Genomic DNA, 15241 nt, shown 5'->3' with positions numbered 1-15241 from the left:
TGTGGTACAGGGTGCATGGTATGGCCCAGCGTGGCACAGGGTTTGTGGCATGGCTGGCATGGCCCAGTGTGGCACAAGTTTCGTGGCATGGCCGGCATGGCCCAGCATGGCATAGGGTGAATGGCATGGCCCAGTGTGGTACAGGGTGCATGGCATGGCCAACATGGCCCAGCATGGCATAGGGTGCATGGCATGGCCCAGTGTGGTACAGGGTGCATGGCATGGCCAACATGGCCCAGCATGGCATAGGGTGCATGGCATGGCCCAGTGTGGTACAGGGTGCATGGCATGGCCAACATGGCCCAGCATGGCATAGGGGGGTATGGCATGGCCAACATGGCCCAGCATGGCATAGGGTGCATGGCATGGCCCAGTGTGGTACAGGGTGCATGGCATGGCCAACATGGCCCAGCATGGCATAGGGGGGCATGGCATGGCCAACATGGCCCAGCATGGCATAGGGGGCATGGCATGGCCCAGTGTGGTACAGGGTGCATGGCATGGCCAACATGGCCCAGCATGGCATAGGGGGGCATGGCATGGCCAACATGGCCCAGCATGGCATAGGGTGCATGGCATGCATGCACCCACTTCTTCTGCCTTCCAGGAGCCACAGTGACCCTGTGCAAAGGTCATAGAAGGGTTTGGGGTCCATCCCCTCTTCCATCCGGAGCGGGGGTGGGGCATGGAGCAGGGACTGGCTGGGGTGGCCCTGCCCTGTGCAATTTGTGCTGTTCAGTTTGCCCTGGCCCCTCCCTCTTCCCTGCCAACATGGGACCCTCCCGTCCCCACTTGCTGAGTTCTGGGGGGGGGGGGGCAGTGACCCCACGTACTCTGCTAATCTCGATTTTTTCTGGTCTGGTCTAGGCCGAGTAGGGCCCTGTGGCCTGGCTGGGGGAGGGGCCCTGTGGTCTGGTTGGGGGGGGCCCTGTGGCCTGGCTGGGGGAGGGGCCCTGTGGTCTGGTTGAGGGGGCCCTGTGGCCTGGCTGGGGGAGGGGCCCTGTGGCCTGGCTGGGGGAGGGGCCCTGTGGCCTGGCCAGGGGAGGGGCCTGTGACATAATGGGGGGGTGTCTGCTCTGTAACGCGGGGTCCCCTGCGCTGGGCTGTGGGATTCCCACTGACTCACCCACATGGGGATTGGCCCAGACACCCAGGCCCAGCCTGAGCAGGGAACAAGGCTCTTCCCGGGGGGGGGGGGAGACAAAGGGAGGGAGATGGAGACAGACACCTGGCTGGGGGGCAGGGCCTGGGGGGTGGGGCAGTCTTGTTGGGGAAAACATGAAGAGAAGAGACTGAGCTGAGCACTGGGGGTTCGGGGCCTGCACACCCCGCCCCAAGGGGGCTGAGGCTGCCTGCCCCTCACTCTGATGCCCACATGGAAGCCGGGCTGGGCTGTACCTCGCAGAAGCAATAACCCCTCCCTATTCGACTAGCTGGTGGAGTTTCATCGTGTTGCAGACGGGGTGCAGGATCGAGGGGATCCCCGAGGCGCCCCCACAGATCCCTGTGGCCTGGCTGGGGGAAGGGTCTTGTGTTTTGGCTGGGAGAGAGGCCTGTGATGGGGCGTCGCGGGCCCCGCCCTGCACCCCGTCCGCAGCCAGAGGGGACCCCCAGCCAGGCCGCAGAACAGAAGGTTTGTTGCTTCTCCGAGATCCAGCGCAGCGCGGGCTCCACGTTGCCACAGGGGCCAGGGCAGAGCCTGGTCCTCCTGGGGGGAGGGGTTCACGGGCCCCTGAACCTCCCGTCCTGGACTTAAGGTACGTCTAGACTACATGGCTCTGGCGCCAGAGGCATGTAGATGAGGCTACCAGACATAGGAAAATGAAGCAGTGATTTAAATAATCGCCGCTTCATTTAAATTTACCTGGCTGCCGCGCTGAGCGATCAGCTGTTTGCCGGCTCAGCGCGATAGTCTGGACGCGCGGGTGGCGACATCAAAGGCATTTGTCGACCACCCAGGTAACCCTCCTGGGACAAGGTATTATTTAAATCGCCGCTTCATTTTCCTATGTCTGGTAGCCTCATCTACATGCCTCTGGCGCCAGAGCCCTGTAGGGTAGACGTACCCATAGTCTGCTCCCTCCATGCTTCCCTCCGCCAAGCCTGCCCCAGCCCCCAGCAACTCGTCCCCCAGCCCCCAGGCAGCCCGGCCCCGGCTCTGTTCGGGTTCCACCCCCCAGCCCGGGTGTCAGGCGGCTGGGCCATGCCCACATGCTCTCCCCCCCCCCGGGGCCATCCCCCGCTGGGCACCACACACACACACACACACACACACACACACACACACACACACACACACACACAGTCTCTGCAGAGCAGCACAGGCCAGTCGGGGTCGCCCAGCACAACACGGCCACCATCGCCTGCCCAGCCAGCGCGGATCCTGGGCTGCAAGAGTGCACAGCCCCCCCCCACATCACAGGCTGTGTCCTGGCTGGGGGAGGGGCCCTGTGGCCAGGTGGGGGAGGGGCCCTGTGTCCTGGCAGGGAGAGGGGCCCTGTGGCCCGCCTGGGGGAGGGGCCCTGTGGCCAGGTGGGGGAGGGGCCCTGTGGCCTGGCGGGGAAGGGGCCCTGTGGCCAGGTGGGGGAGGGGCCCTGTGGCCTGGCGGGGGAGGGGCCCTGTGGCCCAGCTGGCAGAGGGGCCCTGTGGCCTGGCGGGGGAGGGGCCCTGTGGTCAGGTGGGGGTGGGGCCCTGTGGCCCGGCGGGGGAGGCTCAGACGCCGGGGAGCAGGTCGGTGGGCGGCGTGGATGGGGCAGGGGCCGGGGGCAGGCATGTGAGCGACGTGGGGGTGCCGGAGCTTTCTGGTGCCGAGCGAGGCGCCCGGCTCACGCCCCCCTCCCCGCAGACGGGCTCTTTGTGACGGATTACTTCACCCGCACCCCCCGCAAGCTGAGCCCCTTCCGCTCCTTCGCCAGCGTCGAGCTCTTCCACTTCCGCATCCCCGAGGACACCCTGCTCGCCGTCTGGAACCTCATCCTCTTCAAGGAGCAGGGCGGCACCTTCGGGGACCGGTGCCCGGACCGCAGCGTCACCGTGTGAGTGCCACGGGGCGCGGCCCGGCCAGACACGGGCACTGGAACTCCCCAGGGCGGGCAAGGTGGGGGCTGGGTGTGGTCCAGTCAGGACACGGGCGCTGGAATTCCCCAGGGCGGGCAGGGTGGGGCAGGATGGGGGCTGGGCGTGGCCCGGCCAGACACGGGTGCTGGAACTCCCCAGGGCGGGCAGGGTGGGGGCTGGGTGTGGTCCAGTCAGGACACGGGCGCTGGAATTCCCCAGGGCGGGCAGGGTGGGGCAGGATGGGGGCTGGGCGTGGCCCGGCCAGACACGGGTGCTGGAACTCCCCAGGGCGGGCAGGGTGGGGTCTGGGTGTGGTCCAGTCAGGACACGGGCGCTGGAACTCCCCAGGGAGGGCAGGGTGGGGCAGGATGGGGGGCGGGGCGCGGCCCGGCCAGACATGGGCACTAAAATTCCCCAGGGCAGGCAGGGTGGGGCAGGATGGGGGCTGGGTGTGGCCTGGTCAGGACACGGGTGCTGGAATTCCCCAGGGCGGGCAGGGTGGGGCAGGGTGAGGGGCACAGGGCATGGCCCAGCCAGGATGCAGGTGCTGGAATTCCCCAGGGCGGGCAGGGTGGGGTGGGGGGCGCAGGGCATGGCCGGGTCAGGCGCAGGCGCTGGAATTCCCTTGGGCGGGTGCTGCCTGGGGCCCAGCCCGGATGGCACAGGGGCATGTGCTGGTGCTGTCCCCCGCTCAGCTGCAAGGCCCCTCGCTCCCACCTGCCCTCAGTGCAGGCTGAGTCTGCTGGGGCCAGCTCCCTGCCTGCCCCTGCCCCTGCCCCTGCCCCTGCCCCTGCCCCTGCCCCGCCCACACAAGTGACAGGCCAGGCCACAGGATCGGCCCGAGCTACGGCAGCATCTCCCCTGGCACAGCCAGACTCTCCGCCGGGCACGGTGCAGGGCCGTAGGGTAACTGGCTCAGCAGGGCTAGCTCGCCCCTGGAGGCCACGTCCAGCTGTGGCTGTTGACCAGGGCAGGCAGGGACACCTCCCCCCTCTTTCCCCTCCCCCCCAGGCTTACCTGGCCTCTGGCTGCTGGGAGCTGGGCCGGGGGATGGGGAGGGGTCACTAGATAAACTGCCCTGTTCTGCTTCCTGCCTCTGGGCCCCCGGCTGGGCCACGTAGATTCTGAGCTGAGCCACGTGGACTCTGGGCTGAGCCGCGTGGACTCTGGGCTGGGCCGCGTGGACTCTGGGCTGAGCCGCGTGGACTCTGGGCTGAGCCGCGTGGACTCTGGGCTGGGCAGCGTGGACTCTGGGCTGAGCCACGTGGACTCTGAGCTGAGCCGCGTGGACTCTGGGCTGAGCCGCATGGACTCTGGGCTGGGCCGCGTGGACTCTGGGCTGAGCCGCGTGGACTCTGAGCTGAGCCGCGTGGACTCTGAGCTGGGCCGCGTGGACTCTGGGCTGAGCCGCGTGGACTCTGAGCTGAGCCGCGTGGACTCTGAGCTGAGCCGCGTGGACTCTGGGCTGGGCCGCGTGGACTCTGGGCTGAGCCGCGTGGACTCTGGGCTGAGCCGCGTGGACTCTGGGCTGGGCAGCGTGGACTCTGGGCTGAGCCACGTGGACTCTGAGCTGAGCCGCGTGGACTCTGGGCTGAGCCGCATGGACTCTGGGCTGGGCCGCGTGGACTCTGGGCTGAGCCGCGTGGACTCTGAGCTGAGCCGCGTGGACTCTGGGCTGAGCCACGTGGACTCTGAGCTGGGCCGCGTGGACTCTGGGCTGAGCCGCGTGGACTCTGAGCTGAGCCGCGTGGACTCTGAGCTGAGCCGCGTGGACTCTGGGCTGGGCCGCGTGGACTCTGGGCTGAGCCGCGTGGACTCTGGGCTGAGCCGCATGGACTCTGGGCTGGGCCGCGTGGCCTGGCTGATGTTCTCCAGCCTGTTGGGCAAAGCCGGGAGCCCAGGGGTGGCAAGTGGGAGTCTGGGAAACGGTCCCATGTCAAAATCGTCCCCCGCAAGTCTGGGCTTTGGCACCCGGCTACCCCGCCCCAGCCAGGTGCTGCTCGCCGGCGAGGATGGGGATGAACCGAGCCCTGCCAACCTGCTTCGCATGGGTGGGCTCCGCACCCGCGGCCGGGGCTGCCGGACCTGTGACCAGGGCTCTCAGTAGCAGTGTCAAGGGCTGTCGGTAGCCGAGTCCGGGGCGGTCGGTAGAGGGGGCAGAGGGGCCGGTGGCAGCCGTGTCCGGGGCCGGCGGTAGCCGAGTCTGGGGCGGTCAGTAGCCGTGTCCGGGGCGGTCAGTAGCCGAGTCTGGGGCTGTCAGTAGCCGTGTCCGGGGCGGTCGGTAGCCGAGTCTGGGGCTGTCAGTAGCCGAGTCCGGGGCGGTCGGTAGAGGGGGCAGAGGGGCCGGTGGCAGCCGTGTCCGGGGCCGGCGGTAGCCGAGTCTGGGGCTGTCAGTAGCCGTGTCCGGGGCGGTCAGTAGCCGAGTCCGGGGCGGTCGGTAGCCGTGTCCGGGGCGGTCGGTAGCCGTGTCCGGGGCTGGCGGTAGCCGTGTCTGAGGCGGTCGGTAGCCGAGTCCGGGGTGGTCGGTAGCCGTGTCCGGGGCCGGCGGTAGCCGAGTCCGGGGCGGTTGGTAGCCGTGTCCGGGGCGGTCAGTAGCCGTGTCCGGGGCCGGTGGTAGCCATGTGTGGGGCGGTCGGTAGCCGAGTCTGGGGCCGGCAGTAGCCATGTGTGGGGCGGTCGGTAGCCGAGTCTGGGGCCGGCGGTAGCCATGTGTGGGGCGGTCGGTAGCCGAGTCTGGGGCCGGCGGTAGCCATGTGTGGGGCGGTCGGTAGCCGAGTCTGGGGCCGGCGGTAGCCATGTGTGGGGCGGTCGGTAGCCGAGTCCGGGGTGGTCAGTAGCCGTGTCCGGGGCCGGCGGTAGCCGTGTCCGGGGCGGTCGGTAGCCGAGTCCGGGGCGGTTGGTAGCCGTGTCCGGGGCGGTCAGTAGCCGTGTCCGGGGCCGGTGGTAGCCATGTGTGGGGCGGTCAGTAGCCGAGTCTGGGGCCGGCGGTAGCCATGTGTGGGGCGGTCGGTAGCCGAGTCTGGGGCCGGCGGTAGCCATGTGTGGGGTGGTCGGTAGCCGAGTCTGGGGCCGGCGGTAGCCATGTGTGGGGCGGTCGGTAGCCGAGTCTGGGGCCGGCGGTAGCCATGTGTGGGGCGGTCGGTAGCCGAGTCTGGGGCTGGCGGTAGCCATGTGTGGGGCGGTCGGTAGCCGAGTCCGGGGCCGGCGGTAGCCATGTCTGGGGCCGGTGGTAGCCATGTCTGGGGCGGTCGGTAGCCAAGTCCGGGGCCGGCAGTAGCCGTGTCTGGGGCCGGCGGTAGCCGTGTCCGGGGCGGTCGGTAGCCGAGTCCGGGGCCGGTGGTAGCCATGTGTGGGGCGGTCGGTAGCCAAGTCCGGGGCCGGCAGTAGCCGTGTCTGGGGCCGGCGGCAGCCGTGTCCGGGGCGGTCGGTAGCCGAGTCCGGGGCCGGTGGTAGCCATGTGTGGGGCGGTCGGTAGCCGAGTCCGGGGCCGACAGTAGCCGAGTCAGGGGCCGGCAGTAGCCGAGTCAGGGGCCGGCGGTAGCCGTTCCGGGGCTGCCGGGACTCACTGCCGGGGCCGCTGGGACCCGTGGCTCATTTGCTGACGTGGCTGTGGCTGCCAGGTTTGCGCCCGGGCAGGCTCTCGCTGGGAACCCGTCTCGCAAGCCGGGCCAGGCGGCTCTGTGCCTCCCCGTGGAGCAGCCAGGTGTCTGCCCTTTGCCGCAGCCCGACACTCCCCGCAGTCGTTTTCGCAGCCCCTTCTGCAGGCTTCTTAGCTGGAGGCTCCACGGGCACCAGGAGCCCAGGGGCCAGATGGGACCGGCTCTGCCCCCGCCAGGCTGGGCTGCGGAGGCCGGTTCCCATGCCAGGCCCTGCCAGCCGATTGCACACGGCTCCTTGTGACGGCGCGTCGGGGAGCCCCACCCTGCCCAGATCCAGCCCAGCGTAGGTTTGATGCAGGCTTGGGACAGGCCCATCCCTAGTGCCCCTGGGGCGGGTTCACTGGCCCTGAACCGCCTGTACTGGTGTCAGTCGTCTTCCTCCGTGCTCCCCCTGCCCCCTCTCCCGACCACCCATCACTCCTCCCCCAGGCAGCCCCCCTTCCTTCGTTCAAACCCCTCCCCCGGGTGAGACGGGCCTAGGCCATGGCCTCCGTGTCTGCCCTCAGGGCCCCCCCTCCCGGCCGCGCTGGGCCGTGCTTGCAGACACCGGCCAGTAGGGGTCGCCCACAGCCCACACAGCCACCAGTGACTGCCCAGCAGAGTGGGCGCAGGGCCACACGAGTAGACCCCCCCACGTCACACTCCTTACCGCCGTGTGGCCCGGCTCCTGGCGGCCCCCCTCCCAGCCGGGGAACACCTGGGCCCCCGGATCCCAGGGCAGCCAGAGGGGCCCTCAGCCACATGGCACCAGCCCCCCTTGGCGGAGCCGATAGTGAGCCAGGCCCCTCAGGGTGCCCTCCTGCCTCCAGCGTAGCCCGGGAGCCTCGCTGGGACTCTACATTGCTCACCCATCCGCTGCGGGACACCCCCCTCCTGGCCTGCATGGCCCCTGGAGCAGACCTACCCCCAGTAACCACACACAGTGCAGTGGGAAACTGAGGCACGCCTGGGCGGGATACAGTCTACAGCCCGCTCCCTCGTCACACTTGTGCTCACAGCCCTGTACCCACCGCCCGCTGCGGTGCTGAGACCCAGCTGGCAAATGGCTGGTGTGAGCCATCCCACGGGCCCCCGGGCCTGGCTCAGACCCCAAGAGTGTGGGGGGCCCGGCCCAGACTGAGAGCAAGGGTTTCTCCCTGCGATCTGCTGGGCTTGCCCGTCACAGGGCGTTGGGGGCGGGCAGGGCCTTGGCACAGCCGGGTGGGAGCACAGGAGTGCAGGGGCTGTACCCCCCAGCCCCCCACCCCTCCCCTCATGCGCTCTCTGCCCGGCAGGTATTTCCGCTCTGGGGCCCCCCCGGTCATCGCCCCCCTGCACACCCACTTCCCCAGGGACACGGCCGTCCCCGGCTCCTTCGCGCTGACCCTCGCCTGGAGCCTGCCCAACCGCACCACCGGCGTCTTCAACCTCACCAGCCCGTTGCCCGGGGACTGGTTCCTGGCCGCCCACCTGCCCAAGGACCAGGGCAAGATCTCCGTCAAGGTGAGGGGCCGGGGGCGGTTAGGGGTCACGCCTCCCCCAGACACCGGGCAGGGCCCCAGGCTGGGTCGGGCAGGACAAAGTCCCCCTTGCTGGGTCTGGGGGAGCGGAGGGGGTTCCCTGTTGCTGTGTCCGGGGGAGCAGAGGGGGTTTCCCATTGCTGGGTCTGGGGGAGCAGAGGGGGTTTCCCATTGCTGGGTCTGGGGGAGCAGAGGGGGTTCTCCCTTGGTGGGTCTGGGGGAGCGGAGGGGGTTCCCTGTTGCTGGGTCTGGGGGAGCGGAGGGGGTTCTCCCTTGGTGGGTCTGGGGGAGCGGAGGGGGTTCCCTGTTGCTGGGTCTGGGGGAGCGGAGGGGGTTCCCTGTTGCTGGGTCTGGGGGAGCAGAGGGGGTTTCCCATTGCTGGGTCTGGGGGAGCGGAGGGGGTTCTCCCTTGGTGGGTCTGGGGGAGCGGAGGGGGTTCCCTGTTGCTGGGTCTGGGGGAGCGGAGGGGGTTTCCCATTGCTGGGTCTGGGGGAGCGGAGGGGGTTCTCCCTTGGTGGGTCTGGGGGAGCGGAGGGGGTTCCCTGTTGCTGGGTCTGGGGGAGCGGAGGGGGTTTCCCATTGCTGGGTCTGGGGGAGCGGAGGGGGTTCCCTGTTGCTGGGTCTGGGGGAGCAGAGGGGGTTTCCCATTGCTGGGTCTGGGGGAGCGGAGGGGGTTCTCCCTTGGTGGGTCTGGGGGAGCGGAGGGGGTTCCCTGTTGCTGGGTCTGGGGGAGCGGAGGGGGTTTCCCATTGCTGGGTCTGGGGGAGCGGAGGGGGTTCTCCCTTGGTGGGTCTGGGGGAGCGGAGGGGGTTTCCCATTGCTGTGTCTGGGGGAGCGGAGGGGGTTCCCTGTTGCTGTGTCCAGAGGAGCGGAGGGGGTTCCCCGTTGCTGTGTCCAGGGGAGTAGAGGGGGTTCCCTGTTGCTGTGTCCAGGGAAGCAGAGGGGGTTCCCTGTTTCTGTGTCCAGGGGAGCAGAGGAGGGGTTCCCTGTTTCCGTGTCCAGGGGAGCAGAGGGGGGGTTTCCCCGTTGCTGTGTCCGGGGGAGCAGAGGGGGTTCCCCGTTGCTGTGTCCAGGGGAGCAGAGGGGGTTCCCCGTTGCTGTGTCCGGGGAGTGGAGGGGGGTTCCCTGTTTCCGTGTCCAGGGGAGCAGAGGGGTTTCCCCGTTGCTGTGTCCGGGGGAGCAGAGGGGGTTCCCCGTTGCTGTGTCTGGGGGAGCAGAGAGGGTTCCCCGTTGCTGTGTCCAGGGGAGCAGAGGGGTTTCCCCGTTGCTGTGTCTGGGGGAGCAGAGGGGGTTCCCCGTTGCTGTGTCTGGGGGAGCAGAGAGGGTTCCCTATTGCTGTGTCCGGGGGAGCAGAGGGGGTTCCCGTTGCTGTGTCTGGGGGAGCAGAGAGGGTTCCCTGTTGCTGTGTCTGGGGGAGCAGAGGGGGTTCCCCATTGCTGTGTCCAGGGAGTGGAGGGGGTTCCCTGTTGCTGTGTCCAGGGGAGCAGAGGGGGTTCCCCATTGCTGTGTCCAGGGAGTGGAGGGGGGGTTCCCTGTTGCTGTGTCCAGAGGAGCAGAGGGGGTTCCCTGTTGCTGTGTCCAGGGGAGCGGAGGGGGTTCCCCATTGCTGTGTCCGGGGAGTGGAGGGGGGTTCCCTGTTGCTGTGTCCGGGGATTGGAGGGGGGGCTCCCTGTTGCTGTGTCCATGGGAGCAGAGGAGGGGTTCCCCATTGCTGTGTCCAGGGAGTGGAGGGGGGGTTCCCTGTTGCTGTGCCCAGGGGGGCGGAGGGGGTTCCCCGTTGCTGTGTCCAGGGAGTGGAGGGGGGGTTCCCTGTTGCTGTGTCCAGAGGAGCAGAGGGGGTTCCCCGTTGCTGTGTCCGGGGGAGCAGAGGGGGTTCCCCGTTGCTGTGTCTGGGGGAGCAGAGAGGGTTCCCCGTTGCTGTGTCCAGGGGAGCAGAGGGGGTTCCCCGTTGCTGTGTCCGGGGAGTAGAGGGGGTTCCCCGTTGCTGTGTCCAGGGGAGCAGAGGGGGGTTCCCTGTTGCTGTGTCCAGGGAGTGGAGGGGGGGGTTCCCTGTTGCTGTGTCCAGGGAGCAGAGGGGGTTCCCCGTTGCTGTGTCCAGGGGAGCAGAGGGGGTTCCCCGTTGCTGTGTCCAGGGGAGCAGAGGGGGGTTCCCTGTTGCTGTGTCCAGGGAGTGGAGGGGGTTCCCCGTTGCTGTGTCCAGGGGAGTAGAGGGGGTTCCCCGTTGCTGTGTCCAGGGGAGCAGAGGGGGGTTCCCTGTTGCTGTGTCCAGGGAGTGGAGGGGGGGGTTCCCTGTTGCTGTGTCCAGGGAGCAGAGGGGGTTCCCCGTTGCTGTGTCCAGGGGAGCAGAGGGGGGTTCCCTGTTGCTGTGTCCGGGGGAGCAGAGGGGGGTTCCCCGTTGCTGTGTCCGGGGGAGCAGAGGGGGTTCCCCGTTGCTGTGTCCAGGGGAGTAGAGGGGGTTCCCCGTTGCTGTGTCCAGGGAGCAGAGGTGGTTCCCTGTTGCTGTGTCCAGGGGAGCAGAGGGGGGTTCCCTGTTGCTGTGTCCGGGGGAGCAGAGGGGGTTCCCCGTTGCTGTGTCCAGGGGAGTAGAGGGGGTTCCCCGTTGCTGTGTCCAGGGAGCAGAGGTGGTTCCCTGTTGCTGTGTCCAGGGGAGCAGAGGGGGGTTCCCTGTTGCTGTGTCCGGGGGAGCGGAGGGGGGTTCCCCGTTGCTGTGTCCGGGGGAGCGGAGGGGGGTTCCCCGTTGCTGTGTCTGGGGGAGCGGAGGGGGGTTCCCTGTTGCTGTGTCCGGGGGAGCAGAGGGGGGTTCCCTGTTGCTCTGTCTGCGGGAGGAGGAACCCAGGCACCTGGCACAAGCTGCCCTGGGTTGTGGTCACGGCCTCCCTGCAGTGTCTGGGGCTGATGTGGCTCAGTTGCAGGGGGGGGCACTTCCAGCAGCCATGGGAAAGTGAGAATATGGGGGGGGCTTGTACAGACGTGTGCTCCCAGGCCCTCCTCAGGCCCATTGTGACAGGGCCCCCTGGCCCGGGGTGCAGGCGTGCGCCTGTGGGTCCAGGCAGGTTAGAACGTCCCCCTCCCCCCGGGATTGTGCGCCCCGGCGCCTGCTGTCGGATTTGTGCCGCGCGCCCCCTTGGTGGCCAGCGCGCGGCAGGGGCCGGCACACGGGGCCGATGTCAGGAGGCTGCGGCGGGCGGCCCCGCGACGGTGCCACGGGTAGAGGTGTGCACCGCGCCGGCTGCGGGGTTGGTTCCTGGGCGGGCGGGGGGTGTTTCGCTCAGCGGCGACCGGCCTGCCCCGAGGGGCGTGAGGGGAGGGACTGCCATGGAGGCCGCGGTGGGTCTGAGACGAGGAGCGGGAGGCGTTAGCTGGGGCTCTGACGCTCTGTTGCTTCCTCCCTCGGCTCCGTCCTGTAGTAGGAGACTTCGGGGCCCCGCCGGCTCGGCCAGCCTGTGTCTTGACACCACCCAGCATCCCCCCGTCACAATGGGCCTGAGCCGGGCCGGCGGGCGCCTGGCTCTGTGCTACCTCAGAGCTCCCCAACCTTTTTTAAAGCCCAGCCCGGCAAACCCATCCCCACACTTTCGGCAGACGGGTAATAGTTTATTTGCATATTCAGTATGCACATTCATTTGCATAAAATCATTCCGATCAGAGTGTGCAGATCTGTACCACTGTGACGGCGCGTTGGGGGTTCCCCGTCTCCTGCACCCCGAAATGGCACAAACAGACTGCACCAGCCAGTGGAATTGAGGGTGGTTTATTGCTCCTCCAGCACAGCGCAGCACAGATGTAATCTGGTTACAGGAACTGGGCTAGGATGCCTCAGGCCCCCTTGAGATGGGGGAGACTGGGCCCCTAAACTCCAGCTCCTCTCCCTAGGCTGTCTCATCCATGCCCTCCGACAGCCAGCCACCCACTCACTAACTTCCAGCCCTGCCCCCCAGCCAGGGCAGCATTCCACCTTCCTTTGTTCCTCTCCATGGGGGGTGTCTGGCCACTGGTTTGCACAGTGACTCATCCTGTTTTGCTGGGTCGTGGTACCCACGGCAGCCAGTGGGGGTTCCCCCAGAGCCAGCAGCATAGAAACCAGCCAGGTACCCCCACTACGTCACAGTTCTCCCCCCTCCGAGAGCGAACTGAGCAGGGTCACTCCGCTCGTGACCTAGGGAAGTTCGGGTCCTCTGCGTGGGAACCCGCCCCGGGGACATGGGTGCTCCCCTTGACTCAGGCCGGCCGTGGCGAGGCCCCACATGAGCTGGCTTCCCTCTGTCCACTCGCCGCCCCGCTCCAGGACGACTGGCACCGGCCTGTCCTCAGGGGTCACACCCACCCTTCCGCTGGCCTTGATCTCTGGCCAGGGTCTCTCGGGCCGGGGCCATGAGCCCAGTGAGCCTTCTCTGGACAGCCAGGGCGGCTTCCACCCCCGATGCTCCATCCAGGGAGGTCTTCCCCTCCCATAACTCTCTCAGCAAGCCCAGAGGGTCTATCTGGGGTAGAGACCCCCAAGCCGCTTTCCTCCTGTCTTGGGCCTTCCCGCCCCTCTGGCAGGAGTCACAGGACCGGCAGTACCGCTGCACGGCTCTAAAGATTCCCGGCCAATAGAAGTGCTGGAGCAGCCTCAGCCGGGTGCTCCGGATCCCCCGGTGGCCCCCAACGGGGGAATCGTGGGCCAAATACAGCAGCTCGAGGCGATACTTTCGGGGGACGACCAGCTGCCGCTCTACCCTCCATGCCCTCGCCTTCCTGGGGGGAGCCACTCACGGAACAGGAGCCCACGCTCCCGCAGGAATCTCTCCTGGCCACCTCTCCCCCGGGGCTGAGCTGCACGGAGGCCAGCCTGGTCCCTCAGCCTCTGCAAGGAGGGGTCTGCCTGCACCTCAGCCTGGAATTCAGCTGCTGAGGCAGGGATCGGGACCTGTCCCCCACCTCTGCCTAGGTCCGGAGTCCCAGCCTGGCTGGACCCCGTGTCCACTGGGATGGGACCCTGAGGATGCTGCCAGGAGTCCTTCCCTGGACCCACGTTGTCAGCCCCCCGCTGGCTCTGGCTCCGGGTAGTGACTAGAGCCCGCTGGGATTCATGGGGCCACTCCTCTAGGTCATTCCCCATCAGCACCTCGGTGGGCAAGTGCGGGTGCACCCCCACTTCCTTGAGGCCTTCCTTCGCCCCCCATTTCAGATGCACCCTGGCTACAGGCACCTTAAACGGGGACCCGTCTATGCCCTTCAGGGTCAGCTGCGCGTGGGGTAGTATCCGCTCCGGGGCCACTATGTCGGATCGGGCCAGAGTCACCTCCGCCCCCGTGTCCCAGAAGCCCGTCACCTTCCTACCATCCACCTCCAGGGGTATGAGGCACTCGCTCCGCAGGGGCCGTCCTGCCCTCACCCGGTACACGGAGAAATCCGCCTCCTGAGAATCAGACCTCCCAGGGGAGGTGCACTGAGCATCCTTCCCCTCTCTCTGAGCTGAGGTTTGCCGGCCAGCCCCTGCCTCTGGGGCAGCCTGCCCTTCCTCCCGCCCCAGCCAGTTAACCCTGGAATGTCCCTGGTCCTGGGACCTGGTGCACTGAGCCCTCTTGTGGCCTTTTTGCCCACAGCGATGGCAAGTTAGGCTTTGGGCTGTCTCTGTCCAGGGCCTGGCTGGTTCTCTGGGGCACAGATGACCTGTTCCTTGGTCTCGCCCCGTAGTTGACTCCCTCCGTCGCTCAGCCGAGATCCGGTCTCTGCGCGGTTCCCTCTCTCTCCGGGACTCCCGTTCACACCCGGACCGGCTCTCCGTGAACTCATCCGCCAGTCTCCCGGCCTCCTGGGGGTTCTCTGGTCTCCGGTCCTTGAGCCACAGCCTCAGTTTGGGTGGGCACGCTTCATAGAACTGCTCCATCATGACCAGCTTGAGCAGCTCCTCTGCGGTCTGGGCTCCGACTCCAGACACCCACTTGCGGCCGTATTGCGCCAGGCGGGAGGCCAGGTCCACATAGGTCTCCCGTGGCCCTTTCTGTACCCCCCGGAACTTCTTCCTGTACATCTCGGGGGTCAGCCCGAACTTGTGCAGCAGGGCCTCCTTGACTCGGTTGTAATCCCCTGGCTGTAGGTCCTCCAGCTGGCTGAGCACTCCGGCCGCCTCCTGGGTCAGTGCGGGGACGAGCTCCTGCAGCCAGTCAGCCGGGGGAACCCGTTGCAGTCCACAGGCCCTCTCAAAGGCACTGAGGAACCCGTCTATGTCACCCATGTCCTTCAATTGGGCCACCACGGGCCTCTCCAAGCATCTGGCAGTCCTGGGACCCTGGGGCCCATCCGCACTTGGCGCAGCCGGTGCCCCGCCGGTTCTCCGCTCTGCCATGGCCAGCTCATGCTGTCGCTGCCTCTCTCGATGTTGGCGCTCCCTCTCTCGATCCTGGCGCTCCCTCTCTCGGTCCTGGCGGTCCTTCTCTCGGTCCTCTACTTCCAATTCCCTGATCCGCAGCTGGATCTCCAGCCGCCGCAGCTCCGCTGGGCTGGCCCCTGCCCTAGATGGGCTGCAGCTTGCAGGCCTCCCGGGAGACGCTGTCTCATCTCTCCGTTGGGTCCCAGCGCTCCTCCCCCTCTCTGAGCCTGACACACTCTCAGGGGGGGTCTGGCTGCTTCCCCTGGGGACAAGATCCTGGCCCTGTGGCTGGTCATTATCTTCCAGCTGGGCAATCAGCTGGGCCTTGGTTGCTTTCCGCACAGGCAAGCCCCTCTCTCTGCACAGCCCCACCAGCTCTGCCTTCAAGAGTCGGGCGTAGGCCATCTGCCCGCTGGGCCCCTCGGTGCAGACTCACCAGTCTAGTGCTGCAGCGCCCCACGATTCCCAGGAACCGCTTCGCTCTGTCTCCAGCACGCCTGGCTCCAGGGCTCTGGCTTCTACTGCGCCTTGTCGCTTGCCGCTGGGAGCTTCATCCACGGGGTGCAGTGCATCCCACTTCTGACACCAGTGTGACGGCGCGTTGGGGGTTCCCCATCTCCTGCACCCCGAAATGGCACAAACAGACTGCACCAGCCAGTGGAATTGAGGGT

At 67.8% G+C, this 15241-nt stretch overlaps 1 protein-coding gene across 1 annotated transcript in view; it reads left to right on the top strand.

Annotated features, from left to right (window-relative positions):
• Positions 1-15241, top strand: part of TMEM8B (transmembrane protein 8B) — a 38608-nt gene that overhangs the window by 3261 nt on the left and 20106 nt on the right. Inside the window, exons 2-3 of the mRNA XM_089779503.1 lie at positions 2846-3035; positions 7991-8198. Coding sequence (XP_089635629.1) covers positions 2846-3035; positions 7991-8198 — 398 coding nt within the window. The remainder of the gene's footprint in view (positions 1-2845; positions 3036-7990; positions 8199-15241) is intronic.

Source organism: Pelodiscus sinensis, chromosome 6 (genome assembly GCF_052426305.1).
Source record: "Pelodiscus sinensis isolate ZL-2025 chromosome 6, ASM5242630v1, whole genome shotgun sequence".
Lineage (NCBI taxonomy): Eukaryota > Metazoa > Chordata > Testudines > Trionychidae > Pelodiscus > Pelodiscus sinensis.
This window is presented reverse-complemented; position numbering and strand designations above follow the sequence as displayed.